This window comes from Balaenoptera ricei, chromosome 6, assembly GCF_028023285.1.
Source record: "Balaenoptera ricei isolate mBalRic1 chromosome 6, mBalRic1.hap2, whole genome shotgun sequence".
Lineage (NCBI taxonomy): Eukaryota > Metazoa > Chordata > Mammalia > Artiodactyla > Balaenopteridae > Balaenoptera > Balaenoptera ricei.
Genome location: NC_082644.1, coordinates 102,467,751 through 102,490,252, shown reverse-complemented (window position 1 = coordinate 102,490,252; position 22,502 = coordinate 102,467,751). Strand labels below are relative to the sequence as shown.

Sequence of the window (22,502 nt, the reverse complement as noted above, 5' to 3'; positions counted from 1 at the left end):
TTCATTCACTCACTCATTCAACAATGAGTTGGCCGGTCCTCTGTCAGAACTAGGGGGACAGAAGGGTAGGATGAGCCAGGGGTGGCAGAGTCCTTACCAGCAAGGAGGGCACGTTCACTCAGCTGCTTCTTGTACAAGACGACCTCTGGTCAGTGCCTGGTTTATGGAGAGTTAAGAGTAGAAAAGTTTAAAGGTGAAAGAAACCAGAGTCAGTGCTCAAAAGAAATCTGGGATTTGGAGGAAGAGATTTTTATTCCTCCTGGTAGGTTCGGGGTGGAACTCTGATTCCCCTCCTCCAACCATTGTAATTCTGGCCTTGAGAGGTAAGGCAGGGAATTCCCTGGTGGCCCAGTGGTTAGGACTCTGTGCTTCCACTGCAGGGGGCACGGGTTTGATCTCTGGTTGGAGAACTAAGATCCCACGTGCCGTGTGGCATGGCCAAAAAAGAAAAAAAAAAAAAGAGGTAAGGCAGAAACCCCGGCTAGAGTAAAAGCCTTAGTTCCCATCCCAGGCCACGCAGGCAGGGGATTCTGGTTTTCATTTTACATGACAGAATCTAGGAACCAAGGAAAACTAGATAGAATTTGGATGCTGCTTGACTACAGGTTGCCACCTCTGCAATTTCTAAAACCCTGATTTCTTCTTCACTTTTAATACTGCCTGGTGGCTCAGGGCTCTGAAACAATCTCAAAGTGGTTAAAACACCATCACAAAAAGGTAACATTTTGGTTTTTGGGATTTGTAGAATAAGCTTTCAGAGGCCAGAAATTGGTTTTATTTGCTCTAAGTAACATTTTGTAAGTTTAATGAAACCAGCTTCTATAAACTCTTAGGGGTCTTAATGTACAAGATATTCCAAAATAGCCAAGACATACATACTTCATGTTTAGTAAAACCAAACAGTCTTATGCTCCACTGTGAAGAAAAAGTTCTCCATTATGAAATTGGAAAGCCGCCTACATATCCTGCCAGGGGACTAGCATCTACCTCTCCATTTGCACCATCGAAGATAATTATACTAAAGCTGGGACTTGACGTATCCCCACTGACTTCATTTCTTTACACATCCTTGCTCCTTAACTCTTGTGCTGGGTAAATTAGGCAATGATCTCACCATATTCTCAGAGCCACGAGGAACAGAGAGAGGAGCCGGGGGAAGTTCAGGGAAGAACACTTGCCTCTGTACTAGGGGCTACTGCTTCCGAGTTAAGCAGGCTTCACCCCTATTTCACAGATGAAACTGATGCTCCCCAAGTTTAGCTACCTTGTTCAAGGTCACCCAGCTAGCATGTGGTGGAGGTCTTTCAGTCAAAATAGAACTTACACTCTTGGAGTGGCTGATTCACCAAACAAGACACAGCTTTGAGTCTTCTGGGATAGGGAAGGATATACTTAACATTGTGGCATCTTCTGTCTTCACATTCAATAGTTCTAACGTTGGGCAGTGCCATCCTTCTAGAGAGCATTTAGGAATCTTTGGTACCCCAATGCAGGGGTGGGTTGTGCTTCTGGCTGTTAGTACCTCAGAGGTCAGGGATGCTAAGACATGTTGCAATGCTGAAGACATTTCTACACAACAAAATATCATCTGTCCCAAGAGGCAAATAGTTTCCTGTTGAATAACACTATAGGCTCCTTGCAAGTTCACAAGGTAGAAGTGGTAAAATTAACTCCCTTTGGCATGAAGTCAGAGTAAGAGATGCAGTGACTCCTCAAAAGGGCAGTATAAATGGTAGAGCAGGCTTTCCCGGTAAGTGGTCTGAGGTGACCAAGAGGTTCAAATCTTCATGTTCACTTTAAGAACACTCGTGAAACCGTCCAGGCCATTAAGGGTATGCATATCCGAAAAGCCACCAAGTATCTGAAGGATGTCAATTTACAGAAGGAATGTGTGCCATTCTGTCATTACAATGGTGGAGTTGGTAGGTGTGCCCAGGCCAAACAGTGGGGCTGGATGCAGGGTCAGTGGCCCAAAGAGTGCTGAATTTTTACTGTACATTCTCAAAAATGCAGAGAGTAATGCTGAACTCAGATGCAGATTCTCTGGTCACTGGTCACATCCAGGTGAACAAAGCCCCCAAGATGCAGCGCAGGATTTAAAGAGCTCATGGCCGGTTCAACCCATACATGAGCTCTCCCTGCCACATTGAGATGATCCTTACTGAAAAGGAACAGATTGTTCCTAAACCAGAAGAGGAGGTTGCACAGAAGAAAAAGATATCCCAGAAGAAACAAAAATTTACGGCCTGGGAATAAATGCTGCAAAAAATAAGTGCTAAGAAAAGTTAAAAAAAAAGAAAAGGTGGAGCAGTTATAAAGTTCAGGCTTTGTACAGGGAACAGGCCATGCTGGCTGGACTGATTCTTTTTTTTGGTCTGGCCAGTGTTGCCAACATATTCAGTAAAGCCCTATGAAACCTCTTATAAGGTCACAGACGGACCAGACTCTACCATTTACTAACTAGGTAACCTGGAACAAGTTACTTAACTTCTTTGAACTTCAGCTTTTTTGTAAAAGAGGGAATAATAATTAACTCGTAAGACTGTGAGGATTAAACAAGATGTCTGAATGTGCCTGGCGGTGTCTAGACAGCGGTAAGTGTCCTGTTAAGTGATGGCGGTGACGTTTGTCTCACCGTTAGCACGAAATGACACACTTGGGATATGCTCCTCAGCTAACGGCTTTTGGACAATGATACTCCCAGTAAGGAAGTGTATACCCCACAAGACATTTGTCTGGCCAAAGGCTTAGATGAAATCTTTTCACCCAGTTGCTACCCCTCTAGATCTCTTGGAACCACCCACCCCCCATAAAAAAAAAAGACAAGTTTAATGGAACAAATGGTAAGATTTCAACTTGAAAAACTGAAAACCTTTAACACACTATATTTGAAAGCTGCACGTTAATACACTAACATTCATTAAACACACTACAAAGGTAGTAATGAAAATTTCTTTTCATGGCTAACTATGGAGGAAATAGAGCCCATTAATACTTAAACAACAGTGAAGTGCCCAACACAGAATAGAGCTGATAATCCAGAAGCTTAACAGGTACACAGGATATGCAACTACTTGGTTATAATTGAAATCAGATTAAACAGACTATTTAGCTACATATCACACATTCCTAGTCTGCACGACAGAGCCAGACAAAGTCACTCTCATCCTCCCTGGAACAGCAAAGGAAAAGTGTTTTGAACGTTCAAGGAGAAGCCATCATATAAGCCCTTCTTGAATTCTCTATACACAATCCTTTCTTCTTGCCAATTCCTCTATTTTTGTGTGAATTTTTTTGTGTATTTCCAGAGTTCACTGGTTGTATACCTGGGGTGGAAAGAGCTGAAAGTAACTGCTGCTTGGCCAATGAGTAAGAATTATAGAGTCCAAATACAGTTCACTGGTAGTCTCGCCCACAATGCAACAGCCCTCCATTTTTTAAAAAAATTACCAACAGAATGCTTACTAAGGAGACAGAATTGGAGTACGCCATACTTGAGATCATTTGCTGTATCTCAAAGTAAAAAAAAAGGGACCTCCGTGGACCAATGCCTAGGATTCAGAAAATACTTAACTATGCAAGATAATTCTTTAAAGGGCAGTTTTTTAGATAGGATTTTACTCTGTAGCAAGTATATAATAAAGAAAAAGTTTATGTTTAGGAATACCCATTAGGGATTTTTTTCCACAGTTACCTCGACATGAAGGGTACATTCTTTAAATAACCAATAGAAAAGAACCTGCACAATAGAGACATAATCTTTGCTTTCTAAAAATTTCATTGAATCTTGACACAATGGCCTACTTTTTGGGTAGCACAAAGGATGCCAAACTTGAAAGCAAAATGGAAGACATCTTCTGACGAGGAAAATGTTCAGTTCTGAGCTTCCCAATGCAGTTAGCATTCCAAGTGAACTCAACAGGAAGAGGTAAAATATTCTCTAATGCAGAACCCTAAGCATAGCTGTGGTCTACCTCTTCACCTTCTGTTCTCAGGGTTCTTGCTCTGTCAGGCACAGTTTAGCCAGTGCATGGTGAGGTGTGTCTCTCTACTCGAGGGCTTCCAGAATATAGTCCAGCCACCTTGCTCTCTGGGTCACATGTAGTCCTGAAGCATGTACCATGTAATGGAAAGCTAAGTTTCAAGAATTAACAATGGAGTTAGTCACAATCCTGAGTGCTGTGAGGGAAGCAACAGGGCATTCAAACAAAAGATTAATAAAAACAATGTCTACAAAGTTCATGGCAGGGCTTGAAGATGAAAATTAAAATTTCAACCATGAAAGGGGTTCACCAACACCCAGGGACTGGGCTGCCTGCTTGAAGTGGGAGCTGACGTGGAAATCCAATTCTTTTGAGGATCTATACATGGTAATTAGCAAAATACATGACAGAACAAAACACATCAATTCCTTTCCTTTGAAAATGGCTCTAAAGAGAGAGTGAGGCTAGAATCCTTCTTCCATGGTCCTGCCTATTCAGCCATCCAGAGCTTGAAGGTCCTGTCATATGAGCAAGTGGCTATGAGCTGCCCATTGGAAGAAATGTCTAGGCCCATCACTTTGCCTTCGTGGCCGGCCAGAGTCTTCAGTGGCGACCAGCCTGGGTGGGTCCAGATCTTGGCTGTGTTATCATAGGCACCAGTAAGCAAGAAATTCCCATGGATAGCTACAAAAGAAAAGGGGAGTTGCTTCAGGAATTCAAGTACTCAAAAGAGCATAAGAAAATAAAAGACCCAAAATCTGCCAGAACATACTATTTTGAAAAAGAAGGTGTCTACATTCAGAAAAACTCAACACTCTGATCTGTATTCCTACTAGACCTCTACGAAAAAGAAGACAACTACAGGCAGACTTAGGGAAACAAATAACACTATTAAGGTCTTTTGGCTCTTTCCCCGATAGACCTATTCAGAATAATATTAAGGATTCCGTGCTTGGACCTTCCATGGAAAAAAAAAAATGAAGCAAACATTCATGGAAGTCTTCTTTACTTCCTAGGAACAAGACGCAGGCTGCGTCATAGCTCTGGCTGAAAGTGTGGTGGAGGGAAGGAGATTATAATTTGCTCCTTCAATAGAGTCCAAATTCTCTCCTGTTCCACTTTCAAGTCTTAACACCTGGACTGCATTCCTCAGAAGTGCAATTTGTCTGTCTTGTAATTAGGCCTACAACAGGAGAAAACTTACGCTCAAACTTGACACCAGTCACTAAGTTCTGGTGGGCAGGAATGGTATAGACACAACGCCGCTGTCGAAGGTCCCACACTTTGCAAGTGTTGTCACCACTGCCAGTTGCAACGTGGTAGCTGTGGATCAGATGTAGTATTGAAGTTAGAAACAAAGAATACTTTCTGACCAATAACCCTCTCCACCCCTCACTCAGTGAGCTTATTTACCCATTGGGGGAGAAATTTATTCCATAGATTTCCTTCAGGTGACCTTCTAGGAACATGATGCAACGTCCTGTACGCAGGTCCCAAACTCGACCAAATGCATCCAGTCCCCTGACAAAATAATTTATGAATGAACATTTTGAATCCAGTTCTCTGTGGAAGCAAGCATACTTAAGAGGTGAGACTACTGAGCTGCCCCCGCTACGTGGAAGAAGCCTTACCCCGTGCCAGCCAAGGAGCCATCTTGATGGAAGGCAATGTCATACACACCCATGCTGTGGCCTTCCTGATGCAGGATTTCCTCTTGAGCCTCCAAATCCCATAAGCGCCATGAACGGTCATAGCTAAAAAAGTCAAACTAACGATTAACCAGCAGATGTTCAGTTCCTACAATGTATAAAGTGCTATAAACAGTTGTAGCTCAAGTTATGTTTCTGAAACTACTCATACAACCATATTAACAAGCTCTTTCCTGGCATAAACAATGTCTCAACAACTAGGCATATCTGTCTTGGGTGCTAACTGGGAAACCATGGTTCCTATAAACCTACTTCAGTAGCTATTTTATTTTATATTTATTTATTTATAAACATTTATTTATTTATTTATTGGCTGCGCTGGGTCTTCATTGTTGCACGTGGGCTTTCTCTTGCTGCGGCGAGCAGGGGCTACTCTTTGTTGCGGTGCACGGGCTTCTCATTGTGGTGGCTTCTCTTGTTGTGGAACACAGGCTTTAGACATGCAGGCTTCAGTAGTTGTGGCACGCAGGCTCAGTAGTTGTGGCTCGCAGGCTCTAGAGCGCAGGCTCAGTAGTTGTGGCGCACGGGCTTAGTTGCTCCGCGGCATGTGGGATCTTCCCGGGCCAGGGATTAAACTCGTGTCCCCTGCGTTGGCAGGCGGATTCTTAACCACTGCACCACCAGGGAAGTCCCTTCAGTGGCTGTTTTAAAAACAGAATTCCTTAGAATGGCCCAGCAAAGATTCTGTTGCCTTCTTTCTTCCCTAATTTCACTGTTATGTCCTTCCATTCATTGAGCATTTATTGGGTCCATAACTGAATGCTGGGCATATAAAAATCAATCACAAACAAATAGATCAATAGAATAGAATAGACAGTATAGAAATAGGCCCACATATACATGGTCAAATGATTTTCAATGAGGCCATCAAAGCAATTTCAATAGTGAATGTCTCCTCCATAAATGATGGTAGAACTGTAATACATATGGAAATAAAGACCAAACAAACAAACAAAAAACCCTCAGTAAAAAAAACGGGCAAAGCACCTGGACACTGAACAAAAGAGAATATACAAATAGTCAATAAGCATATGACAAACTACTCAACACCAATAGTCATCAGAGTAATAAAAATTGAAACCATGAGATTTCATTACATACTTGGTAAACTGAGTAAAATGATAAGATTGATTAATGACAAATGTTGGCAAGGATGTGAAAAAACCCAGAATTCCAGAATTCTGGGAACGTAAAATGGCACCAACACTATGGAAAACCACTTGGAAGTTTAAAAAAAGTTACAGATACATCTACCCTATAACCTTGCAATTGCATTCCTAGGTATTTATTCAAGACAAAGGAAAGAAAAACACATCCACAAAAAGCATTGTACAAGAGTATTTATAGCAGCTTTATTCTGACGAGCCAAAAGCTGGAAACAGCCGAAGTGTCCATCAATAGGAAAATGAATAAACAAACTGTGGCAGAGTTACACTATTGAATACTTCTCAGCAGTAAAAAGGAATTACTGATACATGCAATGACATGAATGAATCTTAAAAATGTTATGCTGAGTAAAAGAAGCCAGACACAAATGAGTTCATAAACTATGAATAGATAGAATTAATTTATGGTGACAGAGATCAGGTCAGTGGTTGCTTTGGAACAGGGGTTGACTGGCAAGGGCATAAGGGAACTTTCTGGGGTGATGCAAATGTTCTATTGACTAGTTATGGCTATGAGCATACACTAGTCTTGGCCTGTACAGTTCTTCCTGTCCTTCTGCTGACCCTACCCAGAACTATACTCTGTGGTAAGTCACTTTCCTGTAGTCAAGGGCTTTGTAGTTAACAGATATTGTTTAATAATCATTAGGACCAGGTGGCCTCTATGCTCTGTTAGTCCTCAAACAATGATGAAGACCTTTGCTGATATATTCCCAGCACCCACTAGTTACCCATTCTTCACTTAGGAATGTACTTCCTGTTTCCAAACACGTACCCCCATACCTTAGGTTAACTATAAAGTTGCCTCAATGGTCTCTTGGGGTTGCAGAGTGCAGCTGTGAATGCTTCTGGATTGCTGTCTGCCAGATCCCACCCTGTGAGTAAGTGACCCTATAATAAACGGATCCACTGGATATATGGAGCTGCTGGCTGTGTTTTTCAATCTCAAGATGGCTTCTCAGTTTGGTGGGCACCTTCTGTTCCCTCGGACCTCCAACAACAGGGATGTGGGCCACATGAGTGTACACATTTGTCAAGACTGACTGAATTACACACTTAAATCCATTCCATTGCATGTAAATTGTACCTCAAAAAATTCTTTAACAGATCCTGGCCTCATTGAATTTATAGAACCAGAAAAGGAGACTGATTTGTAAGCAGAGAAATTACACTGTATAGCAAAAAAAAAAATGCACCTCTAGTATTGGCCAAGAAAGAGAAGAAAGAGGGAAAAACTCTAGTTTTCCGGGAGTCAGTGACTCTGAAATTTCAGATTAACTGCAATTTAAAACCAAATACTTAGCCCTAACTATGTCATATATTCTTTTCTGATTCTGATTTATTGAAGTCCAAGAAAATCTCTGCTCTAAAAATTTACTTGGCAGTTTAGCCATAAAAGGTTAACAAGATGCCACAGGCCTGTATGGATAGAACAATAAGAGGATGGCTTACCAGGTGGTACCTAAGAAACGTCCTGATGGATGCCACATTACACGGGCCACACGCACTGTATGGCCTTCAATATCTGCCACTGGCTCATCACTGAAAAGGAATCAAATATATGTAAGTAAACTATTTTACAGTCATGTAAATACAAATTGAATTTATTAACTGTTGAGTACATATACACCCATTCTGCATGGTGTGACAGGCCAAATTGTAACTAAGCCTGTAATTTGTTAAACTTTTAGGGCTAATGATAATTTAACTTACTTCCCAAGGTTATTATAAAAGCTTTGGGACTATTTCATGTGCCCACGGGGCAAAACTGCACTTCAATAAACACTATTTCAATTCACTATGTTAATAAACTCTTAATGCTATATCATTTGCTTAGAGAAAAATAAAAGATATTTCAGCCTGACAAGGAAAATAAGCTCTCTGCACCAAAGGAGCGCTGAGATTCTAGAAAGAAAACATACTTTGATAGTGATGCAAGGCTATATCAAAAAGTTTTGGTGCAAGTGGATTACAGATAAATTTATCTCAAACTTCAGCTTGTCCAAGGATCCACATGAAAAAAGGAACTCCTAAACAGAGGCTTAGTTTCCTTTTGGTGGCCATTAAATTCTACTACCGGCAACGACAGAAAGAAGGTCTGAACACCAGCAAGAGGAAATAAACATGAACCCTAAAGAGGGCAATTAAAAAGGGAACTTTGTCAATGTGCATACACAGAACTAATTAAAGCCCTAGGGGAACAAATATTGCTATGTATTACCAAAGCCAATTAAAACTTGCTGTGCTCACAGGTAAGATCTTGTCTGGCAAAGAGTGGAGATACTAATTAGCTCCTCACAAAATCCTGGAACAAAAGCCTCATGTGCTTTCCCAAAGAAAGAAAACTAAGCAACTGAATTCAGATGTCTTTTAGGCAAACAAAGTGCTTCCAAAAATTTCTTGGAAAACAGTAATCACAAACACATTAAAAAAAAAAAAACTGTTGTAATTGGAAAATGTAGTCTAGGTAAAGGATGATGCTATTGGGAGGAGACATCACTTCATTGGCAATACCGCCGGACAGAGCCTCCTTCCTCTCCCCTGTGGCTGTTCGCTAAGAACCAATGTGCTGTCTAAATATTATTTTTAGTCAAGCTACCAAATAGTGCATTTTTCCAATGTCAATCTATTGCAGGGGAGGTATAATGGATCCTTCCAGAATAACTGGAGCCAGGAAACAGTGGCTACTATGTTAGAGGCAAAAATCAAGGTACAAAGTTAACAAAGAAGGAAAACCTGACACAACTCCTCTGGTGAGGAAAGGTCTAAGAAAAAAATCCTCCATTCTATTTTCACACAAGTTACCTTGACTCAGAGCATCTCTGGGGTTAAATGCTAGATTTTTAAGTCTCAAGGGCCAACCAATCAACTATTTACTTTAGCGACTGCAGTGTGGACAGAGGGTAATATTCACCTGTCAAGGCTCCAAAGCTTCACAGAACCATCAGCAGCACAAGAGGCCAGATTGACATCTTTTTGGTCCAAGGAGACAGTGGATTTTGGATGGAATACAATTGCTCCCACGTTTGTGTTATGGCCTGAAGGAGTGTAAGAGATGAAAATTAAAGGGTTCCTGCTCCCTTATAACTTAAGTATAAATACAGACATGACAAATATTATATATACACATATCAGAGGACATGTGGACCTAGAGTGTATTAAAGTAGCTATTCAACTACTAAAAAATTGAACTATTTTAACTTAAATTAAAATATAAATTGCATTAAAAAAAGCTAAACACACAAAAAAATGTTTCTTGGTTTAGAGATTGTAAATGCCAGAGCCCTTGGACATGAGAGAAAAGTGGTATGCGTATGAAGTCATTATCATCCAGCCCTGCAGTCAGAGAAAACCAAACCAAGTCAAATCAAATCAAGAATTAATCTGTGTGTACTGGGTCTCAGTGTCAGGCAGAGTTTTAGAGTTGTATTGCTTGACAGAGTTCACGCTGAGAAAAAGACTGAGATTGAGACAAGATTCTAACTCACCTCGAAGAGTATGGAGGAGGTTGCAATCAGGAACAGACCAGAGCTTGCAAAGCCCACTCCTAACAAACACAAAGGAAAGCATCTCAGCCAGGGTTGGTCTGGGAAGGAAAAGGTACCTTGGTAACATTACTAAAGGACAATCTCTCACCACCCCCCACCCCCCCAAAATGTTACAGTGGCAGACAGAAAAAGAAACAGAAAAGGCTTATCATTTGAAGAGTTAGAGAAGAAAGCTACATCCAGGTCCCATGCAAACAGAGGCCTCTACTGGACTGTAAATGTTATAGCACAAGTTGCTCTTCTCCTTAACTTCTGTATCAATTTCTGAGGGAAGGTAGGACAAATTAAACTATCTAATATTAATATTAATAATGATACTATCTTCTTAAATATAAATAGCATTTTGCTGCTTACCAAGTACTTTAATTTTTTTTTTTTTTTTTTTTTGGCAGCACTGTGAAGCATGAGGGATCTTACTTCCCCAACCAGGGATCGAACCCGTGCCCCCTGAAGTGGAAGCACGGACTCTTAACCACTGGACCACCAGGGAAGTCCCCAAAGTACAAATTTCCAACAAATTACTTTCATATCTATCATCAAATGATCCTTATAACAGACCTGTGAGGTACATAAAAGGCAGGAATGATCATTTCTACCTTATTATCTTTTTCTTATTTTATTTTTATTTTATTTTTTGTAATTAATTTTTTAAATTGGAGTATGGTTGATTTACAACGTTGTGTTAGTTTCTGCTGTACAGCAATGTGAGTCAGTTATACACATACTCATTTCTACTTTATAATGAAGGTAACTGAGGCTTGGAGAGGTGGAGGGATCTGTGTAGGTCCCTGGCTTTCTCCTGAACCACAGTCTCAATTTCTGCCTAGTCAAGTAGTTCTTGTGCGCACAATGCAAGCAAGTTTCCCCCTCACTAGATGACAATGTTCCTCAAGAACAACTAAGTAACTAAATAGAACAAAACAACAAAGTTATCACGTCCTAAGAGTTTTCTGCATATGTGGTGAGTAGAAAACAAAATGAAGATAAAAACAATAATTCAAGTTTACTGAGTCCTTACCACATACTAGGCACTATCAAGGCAAAATGTTTACAAACATTATCTCACCTTACTTTACAGATGACAAAAGTGAAGCTTACAGAGATTAAGTATCTTGCCTAGGTCACATAACCAGAAAAGAAAAGTTATATCAAGGTGTGTCTACTAGTCTATAAGCTCACTATCTGATCCAAAATGATGCTAATGCCAAGAATATGACTGACATGTCATGGGTCTCTGGGGTACCTTGTGAACAGTAAGAACTGCTAATTGAAGGCTATATTGTAAACTACAATGGGTAACTACTAGCATCTCTAGTTTGGTGTGATCATGAGAAGCAGAGGCAAATGGTATTGGAATGGGCTTCTAAGACAAATACTGATTTTTTCCCCTGAACCCCATTTATAAAAAAATGTCACTGTAAAATGGGACTTACCAACAAGCTGTGGCCAGCATTTTGGAATTGGGACTAAAGTGACAGTAGGAGATAGGCCGATCATCCCCAATCTGACTGCAGAAATTATTCAAAGACTTAAAAAAAGACAAACAAGGGATCATTAACAGGCTAACGCAAGACTTTCTTGGCTTTTCCACCATAAAAACAAAAACAAAAACAAAAACCATTCCGGTTTTAACCCTCCCCAAGAACCTTCTACCACCTTTTTGTTGTTGTTGTTAGGAGACACTTATACGAATGAATGGAGTCAAGGCTTATCTGGAACTCCAGCATGCTGTCTTCTACAATCTTAGTATCACTAGCTTCTATGTCAGCTAAATGCAAACAGGAAGGCCATGGCGAGATCTAAAGTACAGTCTGACATATTAAAAGGGAGCATTAAAGAGTAGAACCATGGGCCTCTGCCTAGTACAAAGCACAGTAGGTTCCCTGCCACCTTAACTGATGGTTCCTCCCAAATAGCAACAGTGTAAGCAGAGAGGAATAAGTATAGCTGCCTTTACTTGCTAGAGGTGGGCCAAAGTAGAGCATCTAATAAATATTTAAGAATCTTTAAGACACTAGACAATTATATATATAAGACGAGAGCATCTTACCCGGAGAGATTTGTGCAGCTCTTGCATCTGGGAGGTTCTCGTTGTCTCAGGAATCTCTTTATGAAGACGGGCCTCCTCCAAGCGTTTCACTGCCCTGTGACACAGAAATAACATTATTAACCCTGAGCAAGTGGGTTGGAAACAAAGGTCCATACAAGTCTCTTTACCACTCAATTTCAATTAATCACCACACTCATTATAAAGCAGCTCCTAAGTCCTTGAGAGGAAATAAGAAAAAGTATGTTTCTTCCTCCTTCTCGAGGCTCTCCTTACCTGGGCAGTGAATAATTAGCAATCCACAGTCTAGCAACCTTCAGGCTGTTTGGTCCTTCATGGTACCAGGTTTGCTGATACTGAAAGTTAAATTAAGAGCAGAAATGTCAAGTCTGAAGCATTCCTGCCCCTTTCATAGCTGTCAATTCCCTATTGTTAACTGCCCAGAAAAAAGATGAATTAGTTCAGTAATAGGATGAAATCAGGTATATGTGCTTTCTCTTGTGTTTCTTTCTATGAACTCATATTGGATAGTTTCTGGTTACTTGTTAAAAGTGACACCAGGAATGCTATGGTTCTTTCCTGAATGGGGAACTCACTTATCCCCATTTATACCTACAAAGGAACCACAAACTCTTGCCAACAACTATTCCGGAACAGTAGAGTCTCCAACTTCCCCTGTTCCCTATCCCACAGAAAACAGAAAATGAGAGAACTACCCCCTTGTTTCCTGCATGTTTATACTATGAAGCCAAAGACACATTTTACCTCTTCTTTGGACTTCTTTGATTTCTCATCATCTTTTTTGGTCTTTTTTAAGGCATCAGTACCGACCACTGAAAGGATATTTCTTAACCTGTAACAAAAAAGATCAGAATTTAAACAGAGTTAAGACTGTGAAAAGTATATCTAAGAAGGCAGCAAGCCTGCCCTACTCTCTCACCATTCAAATCCCAAGCAACCTTCTTTAAGGGTCAAGTTGTGATGCCTAAACTTCCAGTGTGATTTCTCTCATTCAATAGTCTTTATTTGAAGATTCCCTAAATTGAACTAAAAGCAATTACCCTGTTAAACTTAGAGTCAACTAGCCCCAACACTGTTACCACTCGGGCTGTGAATACAGACAACCTTCACTCAATGCCACAATGTGCTGGATACTGCTCAGGTGCTAAGTATAAAAAATGACTAAGAAACAGACCTTGATTTCAAGTAGCATAGTGGGGGGTGAGGGAGTGAGGGGTGGACAGGACATACAGAAAGTATCGGGGAACTAGAGTACATTCCAGTAAGTATTATGACAGTGGTTAAGTGCATGGTGCTAAGGGAATCATAAAAGGAGTAAACAACCTAGGCTTGGAGGGAATCAGGGAAGGCTTCATGGAGAATATGTTACCAGAACTGAGTCCTCAAGTAATCAAGTCAATGGGTCAAGAATGGGAAAGGACAGTTGAAGCAGAGGGTTCAACAAATGTAAAGGTCTGGAGGCAAGAAAAGCATGTTGAACTTGGAATCACAACAATGCAATATGGCTGGAGCACAGAGTACTGGGAAAGGGTTGGTGAGAGATAAGGCTGCAAATCTAAGCAGGGGCCGGGTCACAAAGAGCTCCTAATGCCATGGTAAGGAGGGTTTACATTTGAGAAAGACCCCTGGAAAAGTATGGAGAATGGACTGAAGAGGGAAGAACAAAGGCAGGGAAATCAGACAGCATACTATTGTATCCCCTGAGTCTTATGGACTGAATCAAGACAGTGGCAGTGGGGACTCAAGACATTCATTTAAGGGACACAATAAGACAGACTTTGCTGGTGGAGAAGACAAACAATAAACAGTAGAAGTAAACCCTCTGAAAGGCTATTAAGAAAGTATGTTACTTTCTTAATAATGGCAGGACTTACTTTACAAGAGGTCAGGTGTTAGGAAAGGCTTTTTTGAGGTGGCATTTATGCTGAAACCAAAAGAATAAAAAAGCTCTAAAAGGCAAGAGAGGGGGACAAAAAGAGAAAAATTCAGTGGAAAGACAGCAAAAGAGCTTGAGTATCCCAGGAGGACCATTATGGCTGCTAAGTCTAGTAAACTGGGGAAGAGTGGCACAAGGCAAGGATGAAGAGCATGATTAGGAGCTTTTTACTCTAAGTTTAATAAGAAGACTCTGTAGGGGGCTTCCCTGGTGGCACGGTGGTTGGGAGTCCTCCTGCTAATGCGGGGGACATGGGTTCGAGCCCGGGAGGATCCCACATGCTGCGGAGCAACTGGGCCTGTGCGCCACAACTACTGAGCCTGCGTACCACGGCTGCTGAGGCCTGTGAGCCTGGAGCCCATGCTCCGCGGCGGGAGGCCACCGCAATGAGGGGCCCGTGCACCGCGATGAAGAGTGGCCCCCACTCGCCGCAACTAGAGAAAGGCCGCACACAGCAATGATAGACCCAACACAGCCAAAAATAAAATAAATTAAAATAAATTAAAAAATTAAAAAAAAAAGAAGACTGTAGGATTTTAAGCAAACAATTAACACAACACATTTGGGGCTATTACAACAGTCTAAATGTGAAAGCAATGGAGGTAGAGAAAAGAGGACACACTGGAGGTACATTTCAGAAGTAGAAGAGACAAGATTTTGCTGATGGGTTACACAGAAGGTGAGCAGGTTTTCAACTGAAAACTGTGTGAATGGTACTGTTATTTGCAAGGAGAACAGGTAAAGGATGGAAAACAGATGAGTTCAATTTAGACATGTCAAATTTGAGTACCTATAGAATATCTAGGTTACAGAGACCTGGAAGTCACCAGAATATACATACACAGAGTAAACCATGCCATGGGAATGGATTTGATCACTCAGGGTTAGTGTAGGATAAGGGCAAAAATCAGTTTATAAACAGGAAAAAAAGAGGCTTAGAAGAATTAGCTAGAGAAACAGGAGGAAAACCAGGATGATTTGGTCTTCTGAGAGCCAAGGAAATGGAGTGTTTGAAGGAGGGAATAGGTGGCAGTGTACTAGGGCTATTCTTGATAAAGATGAGTTGATGACCTTAATTAAGAGCAATTTCAATGTGGTAGTGGTCGATCAGTTTGCAGTAGGTTGAAGAGTAAATGAGCGGTAAGGGCCTTAAAAAAGTAAATGTAATGAGTGAGGAATAGCTGAGCCCCAAGTCCTAAAGAGGCAGGTAGGCAGGCCAGGTCCGCATAACTGCATAGGACTAGCCTGTCACTAAGAGATTTTGTAACTTCCAAATCACAAGAGGAGCATTATATGAGGACAGTGCCTTTTTGCAATAACACCCAAAAAACACTTATCATTATGACTTATGTTAATGACAAAGAATGCGTTTGTTGTTTAATTTTCAGAGTTCAGTGACATATGTTTACCCAACTCACAACTCCATACTGAGGAGAGGAAGGGAGGGAATGTGTTAACATCTTCTTCATAGTTTATAAAGAAAAATTAGTAGTGGAGTAAAAACTGGCCTAAGACTTAAATTATGGGCGAAAACATATTAATGCAACTTAATAAGGTAGTCTGTCAACATTATCTGAGACATTCTATTAAAGTTTTAGCTACAAATTCCAACAGAAATTTGGAACTGGAACCCTGTGATTAAAAAAGAAGACAGTAGATATTTAGAAACGGCACCTTTCTCTTCTTTCAGCAGGACCCTCTCCAAAAAGTGTGATGGGTTCCCCCAAGGCCCTAAGGCAAGCCTTGACCTCTGAGTCATCTGTGGAAACATTGATTTGCCGGGCTCGCTTCCTCCTCTCAAACTCAGCTAACACTTCGGCCTGTCGCTCACTGATGTGCTCTTCAATTTCAAACACTTCTCCTGTAAAAAGAACCGGCAACATCAGCATAATCACCAGATCTTTCTTTCTAGGGAGAAAGAAATAATTTCCTTTTTTTTTTCTTTTAAATTTTATTTATTTTTGGCTGTGTTGGGTCTTCGTTGCTGCGCACGGGCTTCTCATCGCAGTGGCTTCTCTTGTTGCGGAGAACGGGCTCTAGGCGTGTGGGCTTCAGTAGTTGCATCAGGAAGGCTCAGTAGCTGCGGCACGCGGACTCTAGAGCACAGGCTGAGTAGTTGTGGCGCATGGGCTTAGTTGCTCCGTGGCATGTGGGATCTTCCCAGACCAGGGATCGAACCCGTGTCCCCTGCATTGGCAGGCAGACTCTCAACCACTGCACCACCAGGGAAGCCCAGAAATAATTTCTTACAATTGGAGTCTGTATGTCTCTAGGGAAAGTTAACTGTTTAATCTACTACTAGTGCCTTGGAGCAACTAAGCTCATGCACCACAACTACTGAGCCTGCACTCTAAAGCCCGCGAGCCACAACTACTGAACCCGCGCACCTAGAGCCCATGCTCTGCAACAAGAGAAGCCACCACAATGAGAAGTCCGCACACCGCAACGAAGAGTAGCTCCCACTCCCCGCAACTAGAGAAAGTCCGCGCACAGCAACGAAGACCCAAGCAGCCAAAATATAAATAATTAATTAATTAAAAATAAATAAAGTATGCCAAACACAGAAAAGTAAACGAGGTTTTAAAAGGTAGGAAAATAGTTGAAGCCATCTTCTTTCATTTGGCAAACTTACATAAACACATATCTTGCATGAGACAATAAGAGTATGGAGCTTCTTTAACAAATAAGTTATATAGGCTTTCTATCCATGATAAAATAGAAACATTATTTTAACAATTGCCAAAGCTACTCTCTGAAATAGTCTCAGTATAGGGACACTAATTGGAAATAATTACCATGAAAATGATATTCTTTGACTGTAAGGTTTTTTGGATAATCTATCAGCTAGTTTTAAAACTCACACCAAATACAAGCATTTCGATGAAAAATGAAAAATATAGTAGTGATGCAGTTATGTTTAAAGTAACATAAAAGGTTTAAAAAGTCACTAAAGTGCATGTGTATAGAAAAGAAAATGTATGGGAGGATCCATGAGAAACTTGACAGAAGTCCTATCTGCAGAGAACTCTTCTTATACCCTTCTGTACTCTCTAAATTTCTCATGACAAACATGAATAATTTTATTTCAAAAATATAGTGGACCACTAGTTACTGACATGAAAAAATATCCTCAACAGTATACAGAATGACAAATGCAGGTTACAAAACAATTTGCTTATCATGGTTTCATTTATGGAAAAAAACTTGTATTTTGATTTCTTTCAAAATAAAAATGGCTACTACTTTTATAATTTAAAAGAGGTATTTCATTTTGGGTGAAAAATAATTGGAAAGCTAAAAAAGGGAGAATATTATGAACCATAGTAGCTCCAAACCCATGCCAGAACTATGCTAGGTCTCCAGAAGACAAATGGAATCAATGTGAATCCAAATACACAATGAATAAATTCCTAGTAAAATTACTAACAATTCATAGAAGAAAAACTGTATAAAAGGTTTTAAGAAAAAGGTTCTCCAGATGATACTAAGTGGAGTGGGCAGAGAGTATGGCCTTAAGATAGATGCACGTTTAATATTTGAAATTTTTTGACACTAAACTAGTGATATCTAAGTTTAGGAAGGTAATCATTACAGATAATTTGAGCACCAAAGGTAAAGACGGACTCACAGTTTGCATCTTACCAGAGGTTATGTTAATGTTCCCTGCTTCAATTCCTGCTTTAAGTCCTTCTTTTCCCAAAATCCCAGATTCTCCTTTGGCCAGGCGCTCCCTCTCCTTTTCTTCCAAACTTCCATAATAGATGTGTGGTTTCTTCACAACAGGAGCGACTAAGTCATCAGATGCCTTAGTTTTGGTTGCCTGCTAAATCAAAGACCTGGATTAACCTAAAAGCTTAATCTTAGCAATTTACTAGACCTCCCAGAAGGATGAAGCTTATCCAGAGCTTCAATCCTATTTCTTCTCCAAAGAAAAGACAAATTGGACACCAGTTAAGATGTGTCTTCCCTGATTTGGACGTGGTTGGGGGGTGATTCCAGTCTCTCGGTCACTTAAGTTTTGCAGATAGGAAGAGATAGATAAAACTAGTTAATTTCTCTTGGTGATTTTTCTATCAAAGGCGTGCTTTGGAACATGTTTACTTCATTCAGTTGCAAGTGCAATCTCTTCCTGGGTTTTACGAAACTTCCAGGGTTACTGCTCATCACAGGCGATATCAAGGATAACTGAAATAACCAACGCGATGGTTAGGGGGACAAGTTAGAAAGTTACTGTCTATACATTTCAAACGTTTTCAGACATGGAGCAGTAGATAGGAAGTTAGGAGGCCTCATTACAATTAAGAGGTCTGACATTGTCATAAATCTTGGCCAAGACACTACTCCCTTTCAGAACTCCGTTTCTGAACCAGACGGAAAAGGTATTTACATTTCGGGGTTGCAGCGAGAGCTGAAAATGAGCTAAAATAGGAAAGCACTCAGGGATCAGGAAAACGCTGCTCCGCTCTCTAAGACCTGACCGAGTCTGGCAGCCTTCCTCCTCAGCCCTCCACCGCCGTAGCCCGTTCCCTAACGGCCCTGTTCCGCAGGGACCCCCACCCCTCCGCGCTCCCTGCCAGAGTGAGCTGAGACCTGTACCGCGGAGGAGGCTCGTGAGGAAGCCATGCTGGGCTCCGGTGCCGCGAAGCCCCACCGAAAGCCGTTCTCTACGTTTCAGACCATCCACCGCGCGCCCGGCAAAACGGAATTACGACACCTACCGGAAGTGGGTCGCGGGCGGACGCAGCGTCCTGGGCGGCGTGGAGCATGATGGGAATCGTAGTAGAAAAGAGTCTGGGCGCGTCGAGTGGTGTGTTCCGTGGAGCCTCCGAGAAAAGCAAGCGGAGGACGGGGTTCTGCGAGGAGAGAGACTCAGAGCAGTCTGGGAAGTGTAGTCCAGTTGGCTTAGCCGGAGATTCGGGGTGAGCGCCGAGGTTCCTGGAACGGGCTGAACAGGTCTGAAAAGAGGTAGGTGCGGCGAGTCGCGCGGCTACGGACTGAACTCGGGGAGTGAATAGACGGCTTCCGGGGCCTGCTGTCGCTCCGGGCCCTGCGAGGGGCTTTAAGTCCTACGGGAGCGAAGGACCGTGTTGCCATGGAAACCCTCGCTCTGGACCAGCGAGTGCGGCCCTGGAGCTGCGGAAGGAGTGCTGTTCTCTTCCGCTGTCAGGAAGTTCTCTCGGCGGTTTCTTCTGAGCTGGGTGGGTTTTCGGTGGATTTGGGCAGTGGCGAGAGAGTAAGTTCGAAGAGCCCTCTAGCGCCGAAGGAAAATAAAGACCTGGCGGAGGAGCCAAGGCCTGCTTTTGCTGTCTTCAGCCCGGTCTGTCTTACTCAGAGTGAGATGATGAATGTGAGGCGTCAGGTAAACTGCACGCCAGCAACTCTGCACAGCCCTGGGTGCGCTGGGTGCTGGGGCATCAGAGATGGACAAGACAAGGTTTTGTCCCCGTGTCGGGGTTGGAGATGGTCAAAATATTGGTGTTTCCCGAGCTGGACAGAGCCCCCTGCCCTCCCCGAGGACAATTACAATAATAATGCCTGTTTATTGAGCGTTTACTAAATGCCAGGTTATGTTACAGGAATTGACGCTGCAATACGACATTCAATCCATACAACAATAGAGTACAGGTACAGACGAGGAAACCAAGATCTAGTGAAAGGTGAAGCTGATGGTCCAAGATCAGTAGCGATGGGATTAGAATCTGTGCCCTCTGCCCTTTCGCCTCCAGAACAAGCACTTTTACCCATTACTCTATACTGCTCCCTAGTGGCGATCTTTTTATAGTTTGCAGGAAAGTTAAAATGTATCACAGTTGTTTCTTTTCCCATTTTTAAAATAATTAATTATTTTTTGGCTGCATTGGGTCTTCGTTGTTGGGCTGGCTTTCTCTAGTTGCGGCGAGCAGGGGCTACTTTTCGTTGTGGTGCGTGGGCTTCTCATTGCGGTGGCTTCTCTTGTTGCGGAGCTCAGGCTCTAGGCGTGTGGGCTTCAGTTGTTGTGACACGTGGGCTCAGTAGTTGTGGCGCACAGGTTTAGTTGCTCCGCGGCATGTGGGATCTTCCCGGACCAGGGATCGAACCCGTGTCCCCTGCATTGGCAGGCAGATTCTTAACCACTGCGCCACGAGGGAAGTCCCTGTTTTTTCTTTTAAGCATTCTCCCCCCTTGGAACTTTGGCTTCCTCTACCTTTTGTCTACTTTGGAATCAAGATAGTATCTGTATCAATTTACATTCCCACCAACAGTGCAGCACTATTTACAATAGCCAGGACATGGAAACAACCTAAATGTCCATCGACAGATGAACGGATAAAGAAGATGTTGTACATATATATAATGGAATATTACTCGGCCATAAAAAGAAATGAAATTGGGTCATTTGTAGAGATGTGGATGGACCTAGAGTCTGTCATACAGAGTGAAGTAAGTCAGAAAGAGAAAAACAAATATCGTATATTAACGCATATATGTGGAATTTAGAAAAATGGTACAGATGAACCTATTTGCAGGGCAAGAATAGAAAGGCAAACGTAGAGAACGGATGTGTGGACATGGCGGGGAAGGGGAGGGTGGGATGAACTGGGAGATTAGGTTTGACATAAATACACTACCATGTGTAAAATAGATAGCTAGTGGGAACCTGCTGTATAGCACAGGGAGCTCAGTTCCATGCTCTGTGATGGCCTAGTTGGGTGGATGGGGAGGAGGGAGGTCTAAGAGGGAGGGGGTGTGTGTATGCGTATGGCTGATTCACTTCGCTGTGCGGCAGAAACTAACACAGCATTGTAAAGCAATTATACGCCAATAAAAAAATAATAAAAGAAAAAAAGATAGTATCTGATTTAGTACAAAGCAATTTGAAATGTAATGTGCCGTTGTTTCGAGTTGATAACATCACTTGTATCTGTCCCAAGCTTCATGGTAGAAGGAGGAGACATTTCTTCCTTTGTATACTTCACAGTCCCTAGCTATATCCTAGATACATATAATAATAATTTATATCTGTACATATTTTAAAGGAGCTTTCACTTACATCATTTTCATTTAATCCTCACCATGTGACCTATATATAATTTTCACAGGAGGCTGACTTTTTTTTTTTGGTTGCTCTGCTGCGGCATGCGGGATCTTAGTTCCCTGGAGAGGGATCAAACCCGTGCCCTCTGCAGTGGAAGCGCGGAGTCCTAACCACTGGATCGCCAGGGAATTCCCCAGGAGGTTGACATTTACTAATTAAACTGAACAGTTTAGACTTTATCTGTAAAATAGGGGTAATTTTGCCAGCATCATAGTATTTCTGTGTTAGAATAAACATGAGAATGTAGAAGAAGAGTGTAGCCAGTTTATTCAACAGAACATTTAATGGCTGGTAATTGCAGACATTCTCTACTGGATGCTGTGAGAATATAAAGATGATGCCATCAACAGCTTTTAAACTCAGTTAGGGAGTTTTATTTTCTTTTAAAAAAACCCAGCTCTTTTTTTTTTTTTTTTTTTTTTTTAAAGCATAAGCATTACTTTGGGTTTTCAGATTCCAGAGTGTTCTCTTGAGCTTCTGTGCATACTTGTTCTCTCTGCCTGGGATGCCTTTAATCCTCTCTGCCTGCCCTTCACGAGGCAACTAAGACATCATCTCCTCCAGGAAGTCTTCCACATCCCTGTTCACCCCACTGGATTGTGTGTCTGTGTGATGCCATTGCATTACCCTCATCAGAGTTCTTATTACAGTACACTGCAATTTTCCATTTATGTGTTTGTTTTCCCCACAGACTGTGACTATGCCTCTTAACTCTGTAGCTGGAGCATAAGAACTGTTTGTTTAATGAATGACCTATCCATTTAGGACCTATTTAGACCCTGAGGATAACCCTGTGAATTGGTGAGTTAGAGGGAGTTTTCATGAGACTTAGTAAACTCATTTTAGCATTTGGGAGTGATCACAAATCTCTCATAATTCCCACATACTGTTGTTGATCAAATTGAATGGTTTGTATACTCTCCTACTAACTGTACCGAATTAAAATGTGATATTTTAACTTTATTCTCTTAGCTAGAATATTTCTTTGTGAATGGAGCATGAAATTAAAGTGATTGT

General features: G+C 41.7%; 2 protein-coding genes across 13 annotated transcripts in view; one reads left to right on the top strand and one right to left on the bottom strand.

Moving 5' to 3' along the window:
- Positions 1-2,869: 2,869 nt before the first annotated feature.
- Positions 2,870-19,509, bottom strand: PRPF4 (pre-mRNA processing factor 4). Of its 6 annotated transcripts, none has more exons than XM_059925351.1 (14): positions 19,129-19,509; positions 18,053-18,233; positions 16,085-16,271; positions 13,219-13,306; positions 12,730-12,809; positions 12,457-12,550; positions 11,840-11,934; positions 10,347-10,405; positions 9,773-9,896; positions 8,311-8,400; positions 5,615-5,737; positions 5,397-5,504; positions 5,188-5,306; positions 2,870-4,667 (listed from the first exon to the last, which is right to left on the bottom strand). In XM_059925351.1, exons 1-14 carry the CDS (start codon positions 19,174-19,176, stop codon positions 4,474-4,476), a joined length of 1,590 nt encoding a protein of 529 aa, XP_059781334.1. In that variant the 5' UTR covers positions 19,177-19,509; the 3' UTR covers positions 2,870-4,473. The 6 variants fall into 6 exon arrangements, with proteins under 6 accessions (XP_059781334.1, XP_059781335.1, XP_059781336.1 ...); XM_059925352.1 differs by lacking the exon at positions 19,129-19,509 and adding an exon at positions 19,001-19,100; XM_059925353.1 differs by lacking the exon at positions 19,129-19,509 and adding an exon at positions 19,001-19,100 and having other exon boundaries at positions 18,053-18,230.
- Positions 19,185-22,502, top strand: part of CDC26 (cell division cycle 26) — a 19,064-nt gene continuing 15,746 nt past the window's right edge. For 2 of the 7 annotated variants that reach the window (XM_059925377.1, XM_059925376.1), the window contains exon 1: positions 19,185-19,375. Coding sequence is in view for 4 of the 7 variants with exons in the window: in XM_059925370.1 (XP_059781353.1) it covers positions 22,234-22,286 (53 nt within the window). In the remaining 3 variants the exon portion in view is untranslated. Of the gene's footprint in view, positions 19,376-19,407; positions 19,644-19,673; positions 19,770-22,176; positions 22,287-22,502 lie in introns of those variants that run through there. The other 5 variants (XM_059925370.1, XM_059925371.1, XM_059925373.1 and 2 more) reach the window with 5 other exon arrangements.